Genomic DNA, 19,397 nt, shown 5'->3' with positions numbered 1-19,397 from the left:
CATAAAATCCATGGTGATGTGCCCCACCCCATATCTTTCTCCAGCTGAGCTAATTTGAGCTCATTAAGTGGGCCTGATCTTCCCTCACCTGTGTCCCCTCTGCCTTGAACATTCTCCTCCCTCTTCTATCTCCTTTGTGGGCCTGACTCTTTTGTAGATGTGTTGCTATTTGTTTTTCCTCTTTTGGTCTTTCTTCCTCTCAACAATAATACCAGGTTCATTTTTTTCCAATACTGACCTCCAAACAGCTTTACACTTTTTATCTGTACACCTATGTAGAAACCTCTATAAAACAACTGGTTTAGTTTCTGTTCAGCAGATGGTGGGACAGAAGCACTAAGTAACAGAGATGTGTGTCACGATTACTAAATTATGAAAATCGTAGTGGGCGGGAACAAGAACTAGACCTGTGTTTCACACCCAGTGTTCGCACAGTGCCTAGGATAGAGTAGCCATTCAGTGAGCGTTGAATGAATTCCTGAATGACCCTCAGTTTAAGCCTGAGGTGCCTCTCTCTTGAGTCAATGGACCTTCTGTTCCATTATTTATTCTCTAGGACAAAGGAGGCCAGATTCCTCTGTGTGCTCTCTCCTTCCAGAAGGGAAATATGCCTGCTGAGAGAATTTGGAAGCCTGTGTTGCCCTGAGTTGTTCTGGTAGATTCCTTTAATGTCGGCTGGCATGGATGAGAAGGTCTTTTGTTATGGTGGCAATTAATGATGATTTGCACTTTTTAGTAATTTACAAAATAGTGGCCTTCCTGACAACATAAGAAATATCTCTCTCTCCTGGACCATGAAAGCTGGTGACCCATCTATTTAAATCTAAGACTCATTATTCATGTTTCAGCCCTAGTGACAACTGGCACTTTATAGTTACTGTACTGAAAAGAATTCTTTGGGGGTCATTTTAATGCATCTTTAATTTGAATTTCTTTTTCTTGTAGGTTGTTCTTCAGGAACAATGGTCATTTCCTCGAACTCATGCCTCGGTTTTATCTGTTTATTGTTATGCCACTGGATCAGGATGGCATCATCTCTGAACCTTGAAGATCCTAATGTGTGTAGCCACTGGGAAAGGTAATAGTTCTGAGAAATATTTCTTGGTAGTCTGAGAAATAATTTCTGATAGATTCCTTTGTATGCTATCAATATCAGTATCACATATAAAATTAGAATTTGAGAAGAGATTATAAAATTGCTTTCATGTAAAAATATTTCATTATATGTAACAAATTGGATAGTATAATTCACCTTGGTCTAAGAGAGTATCTGTTATGTATATTAAGCTTGCAATATTAATTCTAACAGAGGTGTATTTGTGAAATAGAGGAAAACATAGATTCATAGATCAGTTAAAATGATCTCTGTGAGGTCTTACCTCTGCTCTGTATCTATTTGCAATGATTTGGTGGAGCTGAACTTATGGGCATATGGATTATGGTGGAGTTCCTACTTACGCATGGGAATCAATGAGAGAGCAGTGAAAGACAGTGTGGAATAATGTCCTAGAACATTGAAATGGATGGAGTAAAAAGTGTGGTAGGTGACCTGAAAGGAAAGACTTGATTTCTGGAGTAACTGGCTAGGCTGCATGGAAGTAGTGTCACCTGAGATGTCCTTGGAGACTTGAAAAAGACCAGTGGATGACAGTGAGTGGCAGGCTTTCTAGGATGGAAGGTAGTTTGAAACCAGTGCCATGCAGGCCACGGAGGACTGTACCCAGTAAGCCTAGTGAAAGTGAAAGTGAAGTCGCTCAGTCGTGTCCGACTCTTTGCAACCCCGTGGACTGTAGCCTATCAGGCTTTTCCGTCCATGGGATTTTCCAGGCAAGAGTGCTGGAGTGGATTGCCGTTTCCTTCTCCTGGGGATCTTCCCGACCCAGGAATCGAACCCAGGTCTCCGGTATTGCAGGCCGACGCTTTACCGTCACTAGCGTCGATACAATACAGGAGGAGGGCAAGATTGACTACATTATATGAAAGCAAATGATGTAGTCTCCAGATCTGGGTAAACTTACAGCCCCTTTTGGAACACAGAAATAGCACCAACTATCTAGTCATGCTGAAGTGCAGTCAAATGCAGCTTACTCTGTTACTTATCTCCCTGAAAAAGTGTGGACATGTTTCTTTATCCAAAATGAACATTGCGCTTGCAGGTTTTTCAAACAAATAGAAGGTGTCAAGTACTAGAGAGTAGTATGTAGCTGTAAGAGCTGTAAATGCAATGACGTGACTCTCTTGGCCTCTTTTTCCTGTCACCCCCAGTACCGAGAAGAGTACAGCGCAGAGCATACGTCCCATCACTGTGTCACCCGCTGGAAGGACGCTCAAAGCTCAGAGTTTTTCAGGCATGGCAGCTGTATTGTTCTAGGGCACACTGATTCCTCATTCACAGTGTTAGTTTTCAGTGAGGGCTCACCCCCATCTCTGCTGGCAGTATTATGGCAGGGTAACAAAATGTATTTTCCTGATTGATCAATAGAGTCTTCATTATGAAACTTTAAGTGGAAATATGTATATGTAGTAAAGTTCTATATATTTGATATTAACTATACTATACAGAATTTAAGAGGAGGAAATGCCTACTACTTTTATAATTTTCATAGGACTTCCCATAAAACACTTCACCAGCAAATTATGTAATACATAGGATTATAGTAATAAAAATAAATTGATGAATACATGAACATATCAAATTTAGAAAAGGGAGAGTCCATTGATAGTTGAACTTCTTGGAGGATGATAGCTTTGAAATGGGAGAAAAAAATCAAGTTTGTTAGGTACTGTGAAATAAAAATCAAGAGATCTTGGTAATACATTAACTATGGATGTGAAAGAGGAAGAAAAGGCTGCGATTTAGAACCTGCTGTGTGGAAGAGTGGGCGTGTCATTGGACATTGTTGTTGTTTTGCTAAGTCGTGTTTGACTCTTGGTGACCCCGTGAACTGTACCACGCCAAGTTTCCCTGTCCTTCACTATCTCCTGGAGTTTGCTCAAACTCGTGTCTATTGGGTCGGTGATCACATATGGAGAGATAAAAGGAAGAGAGCTGATTTGACAGGGAAGAGATTCGTGTGGTTTTGTCACTTTGTATTGATAAGATCAATTTGAAATACAGGCCTAGATGAATGCTTAACTTTTTGTTTAAACAAAACATGAAAAAGATCCTTCCTCCGGTTTGTTTTTACATTGCCCTATCTTATAATTGTCATGGACAATAAGGCCTTATTAAATGTAAGAAAGGATACTGGCTTAGAATAACCCTGTTTTGTTTTGTTTTTTCATTGAAGGAGTCCAGTGATCTTGCATGAGTCTCTTTTTTTTTTTTTAACAAATGAATGAATTTGTTTATTTTTGGCTGTTCTGGGTCTTTGTTGCTGCCTGTGGGCTTTCTGTAGTTGTGGTGAGCAGGGGAGACTCTAAACCTAATATAATTTCACTGTTGTACAAGTGATTGGAGCAACTGAGAAAATACGAATGGGGAAGAAAATTTAATGTGAAAAAATAGGAAAATGATGGAGATTTTTCTTCTGCCTATATTTTTGCTATGAACTACTAAAAACAAAAAGTTGACAGCTGCAATCTTCTCATTGATAAATTTTCTGTTACATGGTTAGATAATGATTCTTTGAAGAAAGGTTAAAGAAAGGTAGAATTTGTTTTAGAAGAATGGAGAAGAAGAGTATAAATTAAAATGAACAGATAAAGGTGCAGGTGACAGATTCTCCTATATTTTCAAAAACTGAAATGAGCTTGAATTGAAATGGGGAGAGGAAGATGAGTTTCAGGGAGAAAATTTTTGGTAGTAAGGCCCAGTAGTACTCATCGTAGATTTTCCTTATACTAAAACCCACCTGTCACCAGTGGTTCCGAGCCATGGAATCGCCTGCAGTCTTGCTCCTCAGAGTGGAGTCTGTGGAGCTGTGGTGGCAGGAACCTCAGCTGGGAGCTTTTTGGAATTGCAGACTCTCAGGTCCCTCCCCAGACCTACGGAATCATTTGTTTTCAAATAAAAGTATACTTTATTTTAAGGCAGCAATTGTGATTCTTAGAAGTTGTGTCCAAATCTTTGCAACCCCATGGACTGTATAGTCCATGGAATTCTCCAGGCCAGAATACTGGAGTGGGTAGCCTTTCTCTTCTCCAGAGGATCTTCCCAACTTGGAGATTAAACCCAAATCTCCCGCATTGCAGGTGGATTCTTTACCACCTGAGTCACAAGGAAAGCCCAAGAATACTGGAGTGGGTAGCCTATCCCTTCTCCAGCGGATCTTCCCGATACAGGAACCAAAGTGGGGTCTCCTGCATTGCAGCTGGATTCTTTATCAGCCAATGTCAGGGAAGCCCGAAGTAAAATTAAGGAGAATTAAATCATTTAAAATACACAAGAGAAACTTGTTATTAGAGAAATTCTGACCGGCATCCCTTTGGAAAATGAATAACTCCATGAATCATCTGTCCCTTCTCCCCATCTCCTTTCCCTGTTGTGTGAGTTTAAGTATTTCCACCTATGAGGCTTTCTTCTAAAGAAGACACAAATGAAAAGAAACATTCTCTGCCCAACCCCTTGGGGGTGGGACACAGGAGTGGTATAATTGAAGCTGCATTCCTGAAGTGAGCAGAGATAAGAAATGATAATTATTACCATATTTGATTAAAGTAAAAGGATAATTTTGGCAGATAAAATGTAATTAACCACTCTGGAATGAGTCCAAGTGATGATGGCTTCCCCTGCTCTTTGACCTTATATTAAATCTTGCTGGGGTTGCTCCCCAGATAATACTTAATAGGTTAAAACCATGGTGATGATACGTTTTCAGTGTGTTTGAGAAGATGAAACAAAGAAGCAGGAAATAAAGGGTTTTGCATCTTGAGCCTGAAAATAGTGTAGAGTTGGGACCTTCAGTTTTTATACCACAGTTTCACTGCTTGCTTTGGAAGCTTTCGATGTTCTATAATATCTGAGAGGCAGCAGAGGTACAGGATGTTATCTGGGCATCTTGGTGTTAAAGTGCCAGCTCTAGACTGACCACTAGTACCAGGAGCTCAGTGTGGCTTATCTGTGATGAAAACGGGATTGGACTAGACCAGGTGTCCCCAAACTCCAGGATCTAAAGCCTGATGATCTGAGGTAGAGCTGATGTAATAATAATAGAAATAAAGTGCACAATTAATGCAATGTGCTTGAATCATCCCCTAACCTTCCCCCTCCCCAGACCTGTCCTGGTCTGTGGAAGAATTGTCTTCCACAAAACTGGTCCCTGGTACCAGAAAGGCTGGGGACCTCTGGAGTAGACAATCAAGAAGATCCCTTCCCATTCTGTGACTTTAAGAGCAGCTGCAGATGAACGTGGTGGTGTGGACTGTTAGCCAAGATGCTGGCTGAGTTCAAACAGCAACCCAGGCATTAGCCAAAGAAGTAGTGCTAAGGAGCAGGGGATGCCCTCCAGTTCTTGGAGACATTTGCCTTCATGGTGTGAGCACACAGCTTCCAGAAAGTGGCCCCTTGGAAAAGGACAACTTGATTGTTTAATGATAGGTGGGTAACTGAGCAAATTAGGTGTAGTCACAAGTATTTGGCAGTCATAATTTGAAGACTGTTTACTAACAGGGAAAAATGCTTATGACATACCCTTAAATTCAAAAAGTAGACTTAAAATTATGTGGCTAGCATGAGTATGAACATTTAAAAGCAAAAAAAGCTAAACTAAAGCTAAAAGCTAAAAACCCCTAGGGATGGTAAGAGAAGTGAAGCTAAATGCTGTGGGTAATTAGGTAAGAGTTATACAATTTTCTCCCTTTCTTCTTAAAAATTTGTTTTCCAGATTTTCTGGTGTGATCATAATATCACTAAAAATGAGAAATAAAAAGCAGAGATTGTTTAGAAAAAGAATGTATGAAAAAGAACGGAAAGGAAATTTGGGGTGAAGAGGCTCAGAATTTTTCTCCTTTAAATATGAGTGGAAACCTCAATATCTGATCAGTGTGAAAAGTAATTTATATTTAGCCTGTTATTCATTAAGTTTTAGACTATGAATAATTCTAATGAGAAGTCTCAAGACTGAAGGGAAACACTCAACCATGGTAAATTTTTTGGTTTGATTTCCCCCAAAATGTATATATTTCTCTGTTAAAATAAAAGCAGGTTATTTTAGCTTTTACGTGCTGGCCTCTTTTAAGAGCCCTTTGTGAATTACATAGAATTTATTTAATAAATGTTTGTTGAATTGGAACCCTTAATGGTTTAATTACCCTTTTATAGAGAAGAGCTTTTTTATATCCTAAAAGCAGAGAAACATCCTGCAAATGTAAGCTATTAATGAGCAGCAAATGTCCAGAAGAGGAAATTCATATGCTTTAACATTTTCTCTTATTGAGGAAACCTTCCAGGCTGCAAGAAATTAATGAAAACACTTTTCACATTTGCTTGTGGAGTCAGCTCCCCCATCATATGCAATGGCGAGTGTTTGGCCAAGGTCCCTTAGTTGATTATTGCTTTTGTACTCCAAGGCGTTTGGATCTTAACACTATAACATAGCATGTGAAATTATGGGAATACTGCATCAGATCTAGTTCTAATGAACTAATTTAGTTCAGTTCAGTTCAGTTGCTCAGTCGTGTGCAACTCTGCGACCCCATGAACTGCAGCATGCCAGGCCTCTCTGTCCATCACTAACTCCTGCAGTCCACCCAAACCCACGTTCATCAAGTTGGTGATGCCATCCAACCATCTCATTCCCTGTCATCCCCTTCTCCTCCTGCCCTCGATCTTTCCCAGCATCAGGGTCTTTTCCAATGAGTCAGCTGTCTGCCTCAGGTGGCCAAAGTATTGGAGTTTCAGCTTCAACATCAGTCCTTCCAATGAACACCCAGGATTGATCTCCTTTAGGATTACTAACAGAAGCAGAAAATATTAAGAAGAGGTAGCAAGAATACACAAAAGAACTATACAAAAAAGATCTTCACGATCCAGATAGTCATGATGGTGTCATCACTCACCTAGAGCCAGACATCCTGGAATGTGAAATCAAGTGGGCCTTAGGAAGCATCACTATGAACAAAGCTAGTGGAGGTGATGGAATTCCAGTTGAGCTCTTTCAAATCCTGAAAGATGATGCTGTGAACGTGCTGCCCTCAATATGCCAGCAAATTTGGAAAACTCAGCAGTGGCCACAGGACTGGAAAAGGTCAGTTTTCATTCCAATCCCCAAAAAAAGGCAATGCCAAAGAATACTCAAACTACCACACAATTGCACTCATCTCACATGTTAGTAAAGTGATGCTTAAAATTCTCCAAGCCAGGCTTCAGCAATATGTGAACCATGAACTTCCAGATGTTCAAGCTGGTTTTAGAAAAGGCAGAGGAAACAGAGTTCAAATTGCCAACATCCACTGGATCGTGGAAAAAGTAAGAGAGTTCCAGAAAAAACATCTATTTCTGCTTTATTGACTATGCCAAAGCCTTTAACTGTGTGGATCACAATAAACTGTGGAAAATTCTGAAAGAGATGGGAATACCAGACCACCTGACCTGCCTCTTGAGAAACCTGTATGCAGGTCAGGAAGCAGCAGTTAGAACTGGACATGGAACAACAGACTGGTTCCAAATAGGAAAAGCAGTATGTCAAGGCTGTATATTGTCACCCTGCTTATTTAACTTATACACAGAGTACATCATGAGAAACACTGGACTGAAAGAAACACAAGCTGAAATCAAGATTGCCGGGAGAAATATCAATAACCTCAGATATGCAGATGACACCACCCTTATGGCAGAAAGTGAAGAGGAACTAAAAAGCCTCTTGAAGAAAGTGAAAGAGGAGAGTGAAAAAGTTGGCTTAAAGCTCAACATTCAGAAAATGAAGATCATGGCATCTGGTCCCATCACTTCATGGGAAATAGATGGGGAAACAGTGGAAACAGTGTCAGACTTTATTTTTTTAGGCTCCAAAATCACTGCAGATGGTGATTGGAGCCAGGAAATTGAAAGACGCTTACTCCTTGGAAGAAAAGTTATGAGCAACCTAGATAGCATACTGAAAAGCAAAGACATTACTTTGCCAACAAAGGTCCATCTAGTCAAGGCTATGGTTTTTCCAGTAGTCATGTATGGATGTGAGAGTTGGACTGTGAAGAAGGCTGAGCCCTGAAGAATTGATGCTTTTGAACTGTGGTGTTGGAGAAGACTCTTGAGAGTCCCTTGGACTGCAAGGAGATCCAACCAGTCCATCCTAAAAGAGATCAGTCCTGAGTGTTCATTGGAAGGACTGATGCTAAAACTGAAACTCCAGTACTTTGGCCACCTCATGTGAAGAGTTGACTCATTGATAAAGACCCTAATGCTGGGAGGGATTGGGGGCAGGAGGAGAAGGGGCCGACAGAGGATGAGATGGCTGGATAGCATCACCGACTCGATGGACATGAGTTTGAGTGGACTCCGGGAGTTGGTGATGGACAGGGAGGCCTGGCGTGCTGTGATTCATGGGGTTGCAAAGAGTCGGACACGACTGAGAGACTGAACTGAACTGAATGTGAGACTGCCTAGATGGCAGGTCCACACACAGAGGACACTCTCTCTGCTAGAAATGGAATGGAGAAATAATGCTGCAGGCCTCAAGATTCATTTATTTGAAAGCTGTTGGTTTGTTGTTTAGTCACTCAGTTGTGTCCAACTCTTTGCCATCCCAAGGACTACAGCACGCAGGCTTCCCTGTCCTTCCCCATCTCCTGGAGCTTGCTCAGACTCATCTGCATTGAGTCATTGATGCCATCCAACCACCTCATCCTCTGTAATCCCCTTCTCCTCCTGCCCTTTTTTTTCTTTTTTAACTAACGAATGACCTTTTATTTCATACAGAGATACAGAGCAATTGTGGGGGCAACAATCTGATGGGCAGTCCAAATTCTTGAAGGAGGAAATTCATGGTAAATGTCATGATGGCTGGTTGAAGAGAAGGTCAAAGAAGGAGAGAGTTGAGACAGAGACTGCTATGGCTAATAAATTAAAATTACAAAGAGCTACCAGGTTTTAAGGCCATGACTTGACTTTGTCTGGGCATCCTCAATGCTGTGAACACCATAATTATGCACAGTTACCATCAAAATTCTCGAGGTGTAGTTTGTGCCATTTGTGTCAAGGGAACTATGCTCTTTACAGACCACTGAAACATCATACTTCATTAAAGAGTTGTGAACTTTGCTCATCGTCTGTCATCGATGTGGCCTTTGGGGCCCGACATGAATTTGGGTTGAATATCATCTTTTAAGGTAAAACAGTTGATATTTTGGTTGGTCCCAGTTTTTGAGGCAATGCCACTTAGAGTGGCATCTTCTTTTAACCTGAGGAAAATATTTACTAAAAAAATTGTCTTGTAAAACACAAGAAACGAGGTCAAGGTAGTGGAGACTCTTTCCATGACACTCCACAACTCACCTCTTCATCTGTCTGTGGGCTGCATGGGGTATATAGACTTGTACGGCTGCACCCGTGGACCTGACTCAGTAAACAGTCTATCATGAAAAACACACTTCTAACACTTAACATCTGTAACTGGGACGCATCACATGATTTGTTATCAATGAAAACAGTTTATAGGCTTTAAATATACATCAGTAAATTTTTAACTGTTAGTTTATGTTTTACGATAAAAGAACACTGAACCAAAACATCAGAGGAAATGAGGCTCAGTAGCATGATTTCAATATATTTTCCTGGATAAAAAGACTGTTTTAAAAAGTATATGACTTTTAATCTAATAATGAAAGCTCCATGAGCTCAATGTTTAGCACCGAATTGCATCAGGGTCTTTTCCAGTGAGTTGGCTCTTCGTATCCGATGGCCAAAGTACCACAGCTTCAGCTTTAGCATCAGTCCTTCCAGTGAATATTCAGGGTTGATTTCCTTTAGGATGGCCTGGTTTGATCTCCTTGTCATCCAAGGGACTCTGGATTGGGAGGGAAAAGAACTGATGAGGAAAGTCTTAGAATTTGCATCAACATGAGCTTCAGGATGCTTCCCAGGTGGCTCAGTGGTAAAGAATCTGCCCGCCAATGCAGGAGACACAGGTTTGATCCCTGGGTTGGGAAGATCCCCTGGAAAAGGAAATGGCAACCTACTCCAGTATTGTTGCCTGGGAAATCCCACAGAAATTCCACAGAGCCTGGTAGGCTCCAGTCCATGGAGGCACAAAGAGTCAGATCCGGCTTAGTGACTGAAGCACAACAACCAGAACAAACCTCAGGTCACTGCTAGGGCTTTGAAGAAAATCTGAATAGCTTCATGCGATAGTGCGTTCCACGAAAATTTATATTTTAACAGAGACCTCTTGGTTTACCCAAAAGGAGTTGCATCAGAGATGTCGGTGACTGCATATTCGATGCTCGTCTGAACCTGTTCTTGCAGGTGTCATCTGCTGGAGTAGAAGGAAGTAGTTATGTGAAATGTATGTTAGAAATGCAGAAGTGTAGTGGGAAGGGATCTTCAAGAACATCTCTTACCCCGTTGTTTTACGATGTGATAAATCCTGAGAAGTGAGATTCTTTCCTGAAGGTCAGCCAGGTTCTCAGTATCAGATCAGGATGCTAATAATCTTGCCTTCTTCTAATCCAGTAGTCTTTTCACAAGGACCTACTACATTTGCATCAGACCTGTGGAGGATCCCCGAATTTACCTAGAAATCAAGTTGCAATGTCCCAAATAGATGGAGTTTAAATAGTATGATGAGTTCATGGATGTCTCATGATGACTGAGAGAGATCACCTGGAGAAAGAAATAGTACTTTGTGTGAGGCCAGTACAGCTTAGCTTTCAAATCAAGAGTCTCTTTTCTTTATCTAACCTGAATTTATTCATGTAGAAAATTTTAACCCCATTCCTTCCAGACTTTCTGTGGTTCATAATTCTTTTTAATGAATTTGGCCTATTGATCTGCACCAAGTGAGTCCATGATTGTGGCCTACTTTTGTTGATATTGTTGTTAGCATGAATTAAAGATTTTAGTGGAAATCTTTATGAGACTACTAAAAAATATAAAACAAATTGTTTTGAAAAGGGGATTCTCAAGATTTTCCTGTAGGCAAGAAATCTAAGCTCTTGAGCACGCAATAGACTGCTTTGAAATAAAGTAAGGAATTGAACAAGGAATATTCTTTATATTTTTTGAATCTTTTCAGCCACATTCTTAGACACATCGGATTGCATGTTTTCACTCTTACAATAATTTATGAATGAAAATATATTGGAAAACAGACTGTTTAAGTAGCATCTGGTTGTTAGTATGATTATTTCAGGCTGTCTCAGCCATATGCTTAGAATCAGGTTTAAAGGCTTCTTTGTAGCTTCTATGTAGAGGCTGTATATATTCTTCCATTACCTGAAAGTAGGGCAGGTGCAAGAAAGAAAATCATTCACAGTTCCCATCAGAGAAATATACTTTCTGATTTTCCAAAATCAGAAGCAAATGTACTCAGATTTGCTGATTACACTTATTTAATTTTTGAATTGAAAATTGCTCAGTCATGTCTGACTCTCCATGGAATTCTCCAGGCCAGAATACTGGAGTGGGTAGCCTGTCTGTTCTCCAGCGGATCGTCTTGACCCGGGTCTCCTGCATTGCAGGCAGATTCTTTACCAGCTCAGCTATGGGTATTATTTATGGAGGCCTATGATGAAACCTTTTTTTTTGAAAGGTTTTGATATCCCTGGACCACAAGGTATGGGATGGAACTAAAAATTACAGAAAAATGTGGTGATTTTTTAAAAATATTTATTTATTTGGCTGCCTTGGTTCTTAGTTGCAGTACATGGAATCTAGTGCTCTGACTAGCGATTGAACCCAGGCCCCCTGCATTGGGATCATGGAGTTTTAGTCACTGGATCACCAGGGAAGTCCCTGAAACGGTATGCTTTTAAATTTAGTAATATCAGAGTTTTGGGCAAATAGTAAATGAAAAATTTTTTGAAATGTATAGCATAAACTCTTGTGTTTTAAATATTTTAATGTTGGAACTTTTAGGGTTCAAGTTCAAATAGAAACCCATCAGAACATGGAGATTCTGTTAAAAGTCAGTGTGGAGATGGAAGTACAGATAATTTAGCCAGTGACTGTTTTTTAGTACAGTCTATCGTTACTATAAGAGAAATACTGACTGCTTCTCTTTTCTCTTCTTTTCAGCTACTCCGTGACTGTGCAAGAGTCATACCCACATCCCTTTGATCAAATTTACTACACTAGCTGCACCGACATTCTGAACTGGTTTAAATGCACGCGGCACAGGTAATGGAAACTCAGATGTGTTTATTTATTTGGCATAGTGGAATGGAGTCTGACACAGTCAGAGATATTAAACCCTTGAGAAGGTGGGCCCATTCATAGAGTGAATAGCTATTGAGTGCGCGTGGTTGTTGTAGCCATGTTCCAAGCTGCAGGAGATAGGGAAACACAAGTGATTGTCTGTCCCTCGAGGAACTTACACAGAAAACATTTACTGATTACCATCATTTGATTAGCTGCAGTCACCCAGCTGTTGAGCAAAACTGGGGAGACACTCTTAAATATGTGTCACCAGATATCAAAAAACTCTCTTAGACTATGTTTCTACTTGAACATCTAATTTAATTTAGACTACCTTAAATTTGAATTGAATTTAAGAAAAATAAGCCACATGCTTATTTTTTCTATAAAAGTGAAAACAGGAAACAAAAACACCATGTTAAATAATCATGTTAATATGGAAGAAAACTGTCTTGATTTCATCAGTAAAACACTTGTTGTCTGGGTTGTGGGTGGACTGTGGTACCTGTTGATTTATGCTGTACTGAATGATGTCACACTCATTATTATTTCTTAGGACGAACTTCCCTTGACTGCTGTATCTAAACCAACATTCCTTCATGTCACAATCTATTACCTTACTCAAGCTTTATTTTTTGATAGCATTTAATCATTACCAGCCATTATTTGATAATACATTTATTTGTTGAGTGTATATCTTAAATTATACAGGTCTGTCTTCCCCAGTAGAATGTAAATTCCTTGAGGGCAAGAGCTTTGTATTCTTTCACTCACTGTGAGCTCTTTCCCCAATGCCTGGAATATAGTAAGTGCTCAGTAAACATGTGTTATATAAATGGATTGGTAAATGAATGAAGCTTGAGTTATATGTAAACTTCTTTATCTTTTGGTGTCCTATTTTGTAGTAGGGTAAAAATTTTAAAGGATTTCTCCAAATTCTTCCTCTAAAACCTATATAGATACATGATAAGTGATTAGATAAGTAACATATATGAAAATGATCAATATCTTATAAAATATCTCAAGTGAAGTAGAGAAGACATGCAGCTTCTGATTGCTTGGAAAAAGTGCTGGTGGACTTAAATGTCCATTCAGTGTATTCTTAGCAAATTGGTGAGTTAGTATAGTATTGCTCAAAATATATATCCCATGTTTCTTCTTTATTATTTTGGAGGACATTGTTTTTTATACCTATATCATGTTTGACAGTTTTTTGTATTAAAATATAAATTTTTGATTTCTAATCAAATTGCAGATCAAAAGATGTAATGATGTGATTTTTTTTTTGACCTCTGTATAGAATCAGTTATCGGACCGCCTATCGACATGGAGAAAAAACTATGTACAGGCGCAAGTCCCAGTGCTGTCCTGGATTTTACGAGAGCAGGGAAATGTGTGTCCGTAAGTAAGACTTAACGTTTCTTGGAAGTTCATTTATTTTCCCCAGTGTTGGTTTGCATCTGTTAATGGCAGCCTGCGGAGATGGAGATTGAGGCCTGTGGAGATGGGGCATCTTGGATCCTTCCCTTATACTCGCTGCTGCTGTCTTGGCCTGTGTAAGCAGGGAAGCGTTCGCTATGTCCCTCTATCCTGTCACAAGTCTCGACATGAAATTCACTTGGGGAGAAAGCAGAAGTTATAGAAAAATGATTCAAGGTTGGGTGCTGCAATGTTCGCTACAATTCTTCAAGAAAAGTCTGTTTGGAAATCAGTCAGGGAGTCATCAGAGAAGAGAACAGAGATGTAAGCTTCCTGCAGCAACTCACCAGAGTCTTGAGTCAATTTCCAAGGGGCCAGCGTGTTCTTTTCTGGTCCATAGACTGAAAGGCTTATTATGGAGCTTTCACAGCATGAAATGGCTGCAAGTCTGAATCACGAAGTAGACCTTCTCTTTTCATTGTCATTTCTTTCGTCCCTCCCCTCCCCATCTCACTGATTCATTTTGAGATATCTTGAGAGAAGTTTGGTGTTTTATGATACACTTTAGGAAATCTTAGAATATCATGTAGTTTGCAATTGTGTTTTCTAACTATTGTGTGTAGGACTCTTAGAGACACTTCAGATAGGTATTATTAAAAATGATTTTATTCCAATATTTTGGCTCAACAAAAAGCTAGAAGGACACCTTTGCTTTCTGAGATGAGATGCTGGTATTGAGTAGTAAAAAGAGACAGAGTTTTCTGCTCTAGCGTGGAGGCACTAGAAACTTCTGATCATGTCTGGGCTTGAGACTCCACAGAACTGAATGATAGCACTGGGTGGCCTTGGACAAACCATTTATAAATGGGTTTATAATTTTATTTGGGGCTGCTGCTGCTGCTAAGTCACTTCAGTTGTGTCCGACTCTGTGCGACCCCATAGATAGCTAATTTGCTCTAAATAAAGAGAGGGCTTGGACTAGTATATGTATCATCTTCCTTCTAACCTTTGGAGTCTATTCTTTATATAGAAAGGGTGTAGCGTTAGTCACTCAAGTCATGTCTGACTGTTTGTGACCCCATGGACTGAAGCCCTCCAGGCTCCTCTGTCCATGGAATTCTCCAGGCAAGAATACTGGAGTGGGTTGCCATTCCGTTCTCTAGGGTATATAGAAAGAGTGATATCTCAAATTTGATTCTAAACCAAGGCTATATATGAATAAATGTTCATTGGAGAGAAATTAGAAAATGTAACTAAGCAAAAAAGGAGAAAATACAAATATATTGTGAATGTTTTTCCTGGTCAGTAAATGTACTTCTGCAACAGTTTACAAATGACAGAGTTTATTGCATTATAGATGTTTATTTAACTGATCTCAGCTCTTGAATGATTTCCAAGTTTTAACTATTATGGACTAATTTAGAAGATGTCATTGTGATTAAATCTTTGTTCATCTACATAATTAATAGATAAGGATACCTTCATAGAAGTAGAATTTCTGGGTTAGAGGCATACACATATTCCTAGAATGTTTGGTGTGTTTTCAATTTATACCCCCACCAGCAGTGTAGAATGTCTTTTTGCTTATATGGTGGTGGTGATTTAGTCATTAAGTTGTGTCTGACTCTTTGCAACCCCATGGACTGTAGCCCTCCGGCTACTCTGTCCATGGGATTTCCCAGGCAAGAATACTGGAGTAGGTTGCCATTTCTTTCTCCAGGGATCTTCCCTACCCAGGGATTGAACCCAGGTTTCCTGCATTGCAGGTGGATTCTTTACCAACTGAACCACCAGGAAAGCCCATCTTTTTGCTTACCTGTGCCGATTTTCCTTTTGCTATTTCTCTTAATTTGCATGTGTTTGATTAATAATGGTGCGGAATAAGAAAAATTATGTTTATAGTCAAACATCTTTGAGAATAATAATGAACTGATCTCTGTGGCCTAAGCTGATGGGAAATTTTCAAAGGAGGGCCTTGAATACACACAGCCTGGAGAGTGGGGAGGCCTGGCTGGTTGGGCTGGCCACTTCCCAGATGCTTCAAGGAGACATTATCTTGGTGTTCTTGCTAGGGTTCAAACCTACAAGCCTAGCTGTCAGGACATTGAGAAAATAGCTCTATCTATTGCGGATTTTTTTGTTAATCCAAATCCTAAGAGTCATATATAAAGTCAGGGGGCTAATTCATTGTTACACAGAACTTGGAGAGGTGCTGACATGGTATCCTGGTCATATCTTCTCTCCTTGAAGATCTGGCATGTGGGAAACTAAATTTTATTGGCAGCTAATATAGGGATTATGGACCTGAGCAAGGTTAGTTAGAAATTTCAGTGCTTCATGGTTCTAGCCTTCCAGAGCCCAGTGCCTCCATCAGTAATACAGCTAATCTCAGAAAGCAGGGCAATCCCACAGGACCGTCATACCTGGTAAAAATTATTGCCATAATGTGATGGTAAAGATATTATAACTCTTCCTTGAGAGAAGTCTCATACCAGCCAGTATGACTCCTGACTGCTTGGATGGCCATCTCTAGCATTTGTCACTGAAATTTTCCTCTTCTTGCAGTTTTCGTTAAATATGTTAGTACGTTTAATCAGCTCACTGTCTTGTCTCCGAGGCCTGGGAGCTGTTTGGTCTCTCTAAGGGTATTTTTGTATCTCTCCACTCTGATGTCTTGATTTCATAGCTTAACCCCAGAGGACAAGCATGCTTCCGTTACTTCCTTGTTCTCAGGGATGCCTCTGGTCCATCTTCTGTTCTCTCAACAGCTGGCACTAGTGAGACACCCTTGTGGATAGAGAAGGAAGAGAGAACACATGATTCTTGTTTCTGCTTTCATAATCTTTTTTTTTCCAACTAGGTTTTGCTGCCAGGCACCCAGCACAGTCACCATTTTAACTGTTTCCAGCAAGTTATCAAAAGGAAATGAAACACACAAATTGGTTATAATTTTGGTTTAATTTTGTTAATCAGTTTACCTAGAAGGCAAAAAAAAGGATGGTTTCACATAACAACCTATATTAGAAAAAATAGTTTCTTTTACGTGGCTAAGGTAGCTCCCCTGGAGAGCAAGTCCCATCTTCCCATCCCTCCCTCCCCCTGCTTCATCCTGCCCAAGATTATTCATTTCTACTAAACTCTCAGACTGTACAGAAGCTGATAGTCCACAGAGCACACTTTGGGTAACAAGGCTCTGTGTTCAGAAGACAGACATTTACCATCAGGCAGGAAGAGCCAAAACAAAAAATGTAGGGAATAGTGTGGTTAGAAGCCTTTCCTAAGAATCTGGCTGGAAAAAAGAATGGATTGGCAAATTTTCCAAGAAGAAAATACTGCTGGACATGAAGATGTCTGTAATTCCTTTGTGAGGTTTTAACCTGTTCATAAGATTACACTTGTAAGGTTATTCATTTTTCAAAGTTCCTATTATTGCCTGATTGTGTTTCATTATTTTTAAAAACTGGAATGTCATTTATTTTCTTGACTTAAAAAATTGAAATAGAGTTGACATAAAGTATGTTAGTTTCAGGTTAGTGATTTGACATTTGCATATATTAACAAATAATCTCCAGGATAAATCTAATAACTACCTGTTAAAATTATTACAAAGCTATTATAATATTATTAACTGTATTCTTAGTGCTGTATTCATATTACATCTATGTGGCTTATTTTATAACTGGAGGGTTTTGCTTCTTAATTCCCCTTCACCCATTTCACCCTCAACCCCCAATGTCAGAAACCACTCATTTATTCTCTGTAGCTGTGATTCTGTTTTCATTTTGTTTTTAGATTTCACATACAATTAGAACCAGACAGTATTTGTCTTTTTTACGTCTGACTTGTTTCACTTAGCATAATACCCTCTGTGTGCGTGCTCAGTTGCTTTAGTCTTGTCCAACTCTTTGAGACACTATGGACCGTATGCCGCCAGGCTCCTCTGTCCATGGGGATTCTCTAGGCAAGAATATTGGAGTGGGCTGCCATGCCCTCATTCAGGGGAATCTTCCCAACCCAGGGATTGAACCTACATAATACCCTCTAGACCTATTCATATTGTTGGAAATAGCAAAAGTTCACTCTTTCTGTGGCTGAATAGTATCCCACTGTATCTGTCTATCACATCTTCTTTATCCGTTTATCCATTAGCAGACACCAGGTCGTTTCCATGTGTTGGCTTTGGTAAATAATGCTTCAGTGAACACGAGGTGCAGATAATCTTTTTGTGTTAGTGTTTTGTTTCCATCAGATAAATACACAGAAGTGGAATTGCTAGATCATGTGGTAGTTCTATTTTTAATTGTTTTGAGGAACCCCCATACAGTTTTTCACAGTAGCTGTACTATCTTACATTCCCACCAGCATTGCACGAGGATTCCCTCTTCCCCACATCCTCACCGACATTTATTGTATCTTGTCTATTTGGTGATGGCTATACTAACAAATGTGAGGTGATATCTCATTGTGGTTTTGATTTGCATTTCCCTGATGATTAGTGATGATGAGCGCCTTTTCATGTACCTGTTGGCCATTTGTATGTCTTCTTTAGAAAAAGGTATTTTCAAATCTTTTACCCATGTTTTAATCAGGTTTGTTTTTTGCTTGTTGCTACTCGTGGGTGTTTGCTTTGCAGTACGTTTTTAGTTTGATGCAGTCTCCTTTATTTTTGTTTTGTAGTCTTTGCTTTTGGTGTAAATCCAAAGAATCATCACTGAAACCCATGTCAAGGACTTTACACCTATGTTTTCTTCTAAGAGTTTTATGGTTTCAGGTCTTGTGTTCAAGTCTTTAATCCATTTTGAGTAGATTTTTGTGTATGGTGTAATATATGATCCAGTTTCACTTTTTTGCATAGGGTTGTACAGTTTTCCCAACACCATTGATTGAAAATATTGCTTTATGTTCTTGACTCTTTTGTCACAAATTAATTGACCATATATGTATGGGTTTGTTTCTGGACTCTGTATTCTGTTCCACTGATCTATGAGTCTGTTTTTATGCTCGTACTATACTGATTACTACAACTTTGTAATAAAGTTTGAAATCATAGAATGTGGGTACCTCTAGCTTTGTTCTTTCTCAAGATCACTTTAGCTATCTGGAGTCATTTGTGGTTCCATGCAAATTTTAGGATTGTTTTTTCTATTTCCGTGAAAAATACCATTGGGTTTTTGATAGAGATTGAATTGAACCTGTAAGTGGTGGCTTTGTTAGTATGGACAATTTGACAATATAAATTCTTCCAACCGTGAGTGTGAAATGCATCAAATGCATTTGAGTAAGGCTTTATGTATTTGTATCTTCAATTTCTTTCATCAACTTATTATAGTATTTAGTGTAAAGGTCTTTCACTTCTTTAGTTAAATTATTCCTAGGTTTTAAATTCTTTTTGATGCCATTATAAATGGGAATTTTTAATTAATTTATTTTCCTGATCACTTTTACAATAGTACTAGCAATTAATTTTAATTTACTAAAATTATAAATCCAAAACCTAGTTGTTTCTTGACATAGAAAAAGAACTTATGGTTACCAAAGGGGAAAGGGAAGGTGGAAGGATAAATTAGGAATATGGGATTAAGAGACACACAGTACTATAAATAAAGTAGATAAACAACAAGGATTTACTCTATAATACAGGGAACTGTATTCAGTATCTTATAATAACCTAAATTGGAAAACAATC

At 39.2% G+C, this 19,397-nt stretch overlaps 1 protein-coding gene across 1 annotated transcript in view; it reads left to right on the top strand.

The window, feature by feature from the left end:
• Positions 1-962: 962 nt before the first annotated feature.
• MEGF10 (multiple EGF like domains 10) overlaps positions 963-19,397 on the top strand; it is a 138,440-nt gene continuing 120,005 nt past the window's right edge. Inside the window, exons 1-3 of the mRNA XM_068981027.1 lie at positions 963-1,078; positions 12,173-12,274; positions 13,593-13,693. Of these exons, the coding sequence (XP_068837128.1) occupies positions 963-1,078; positions 12,173-12,274; positions 13,593-13,693 (319 nt within the window). The remainder of the gene's footprint in view (positions 1,079-12,172; positions 12,275-13,592; positions 13,694-19,397) is intronic.

The sequence above is a fragment of the Capricornis sumatraensis genome, chromosome 9, assembly GCF_032405125.1.
Source record: "Capricornis sumatraensis isolate serow.1 chromosome 9, serow.2, whole genome shotgun sequence".
NCBI lineage: Eukaryota > Metazoa > Chordata > Mammalia > Artiodactyla > Bovidae > Capricornis > Capricornis sumatraensis.
Note: the sequence above shows the minus strand (reverse complement) of the source record. Positions and strands in the feature narration are given on the sequence as shown.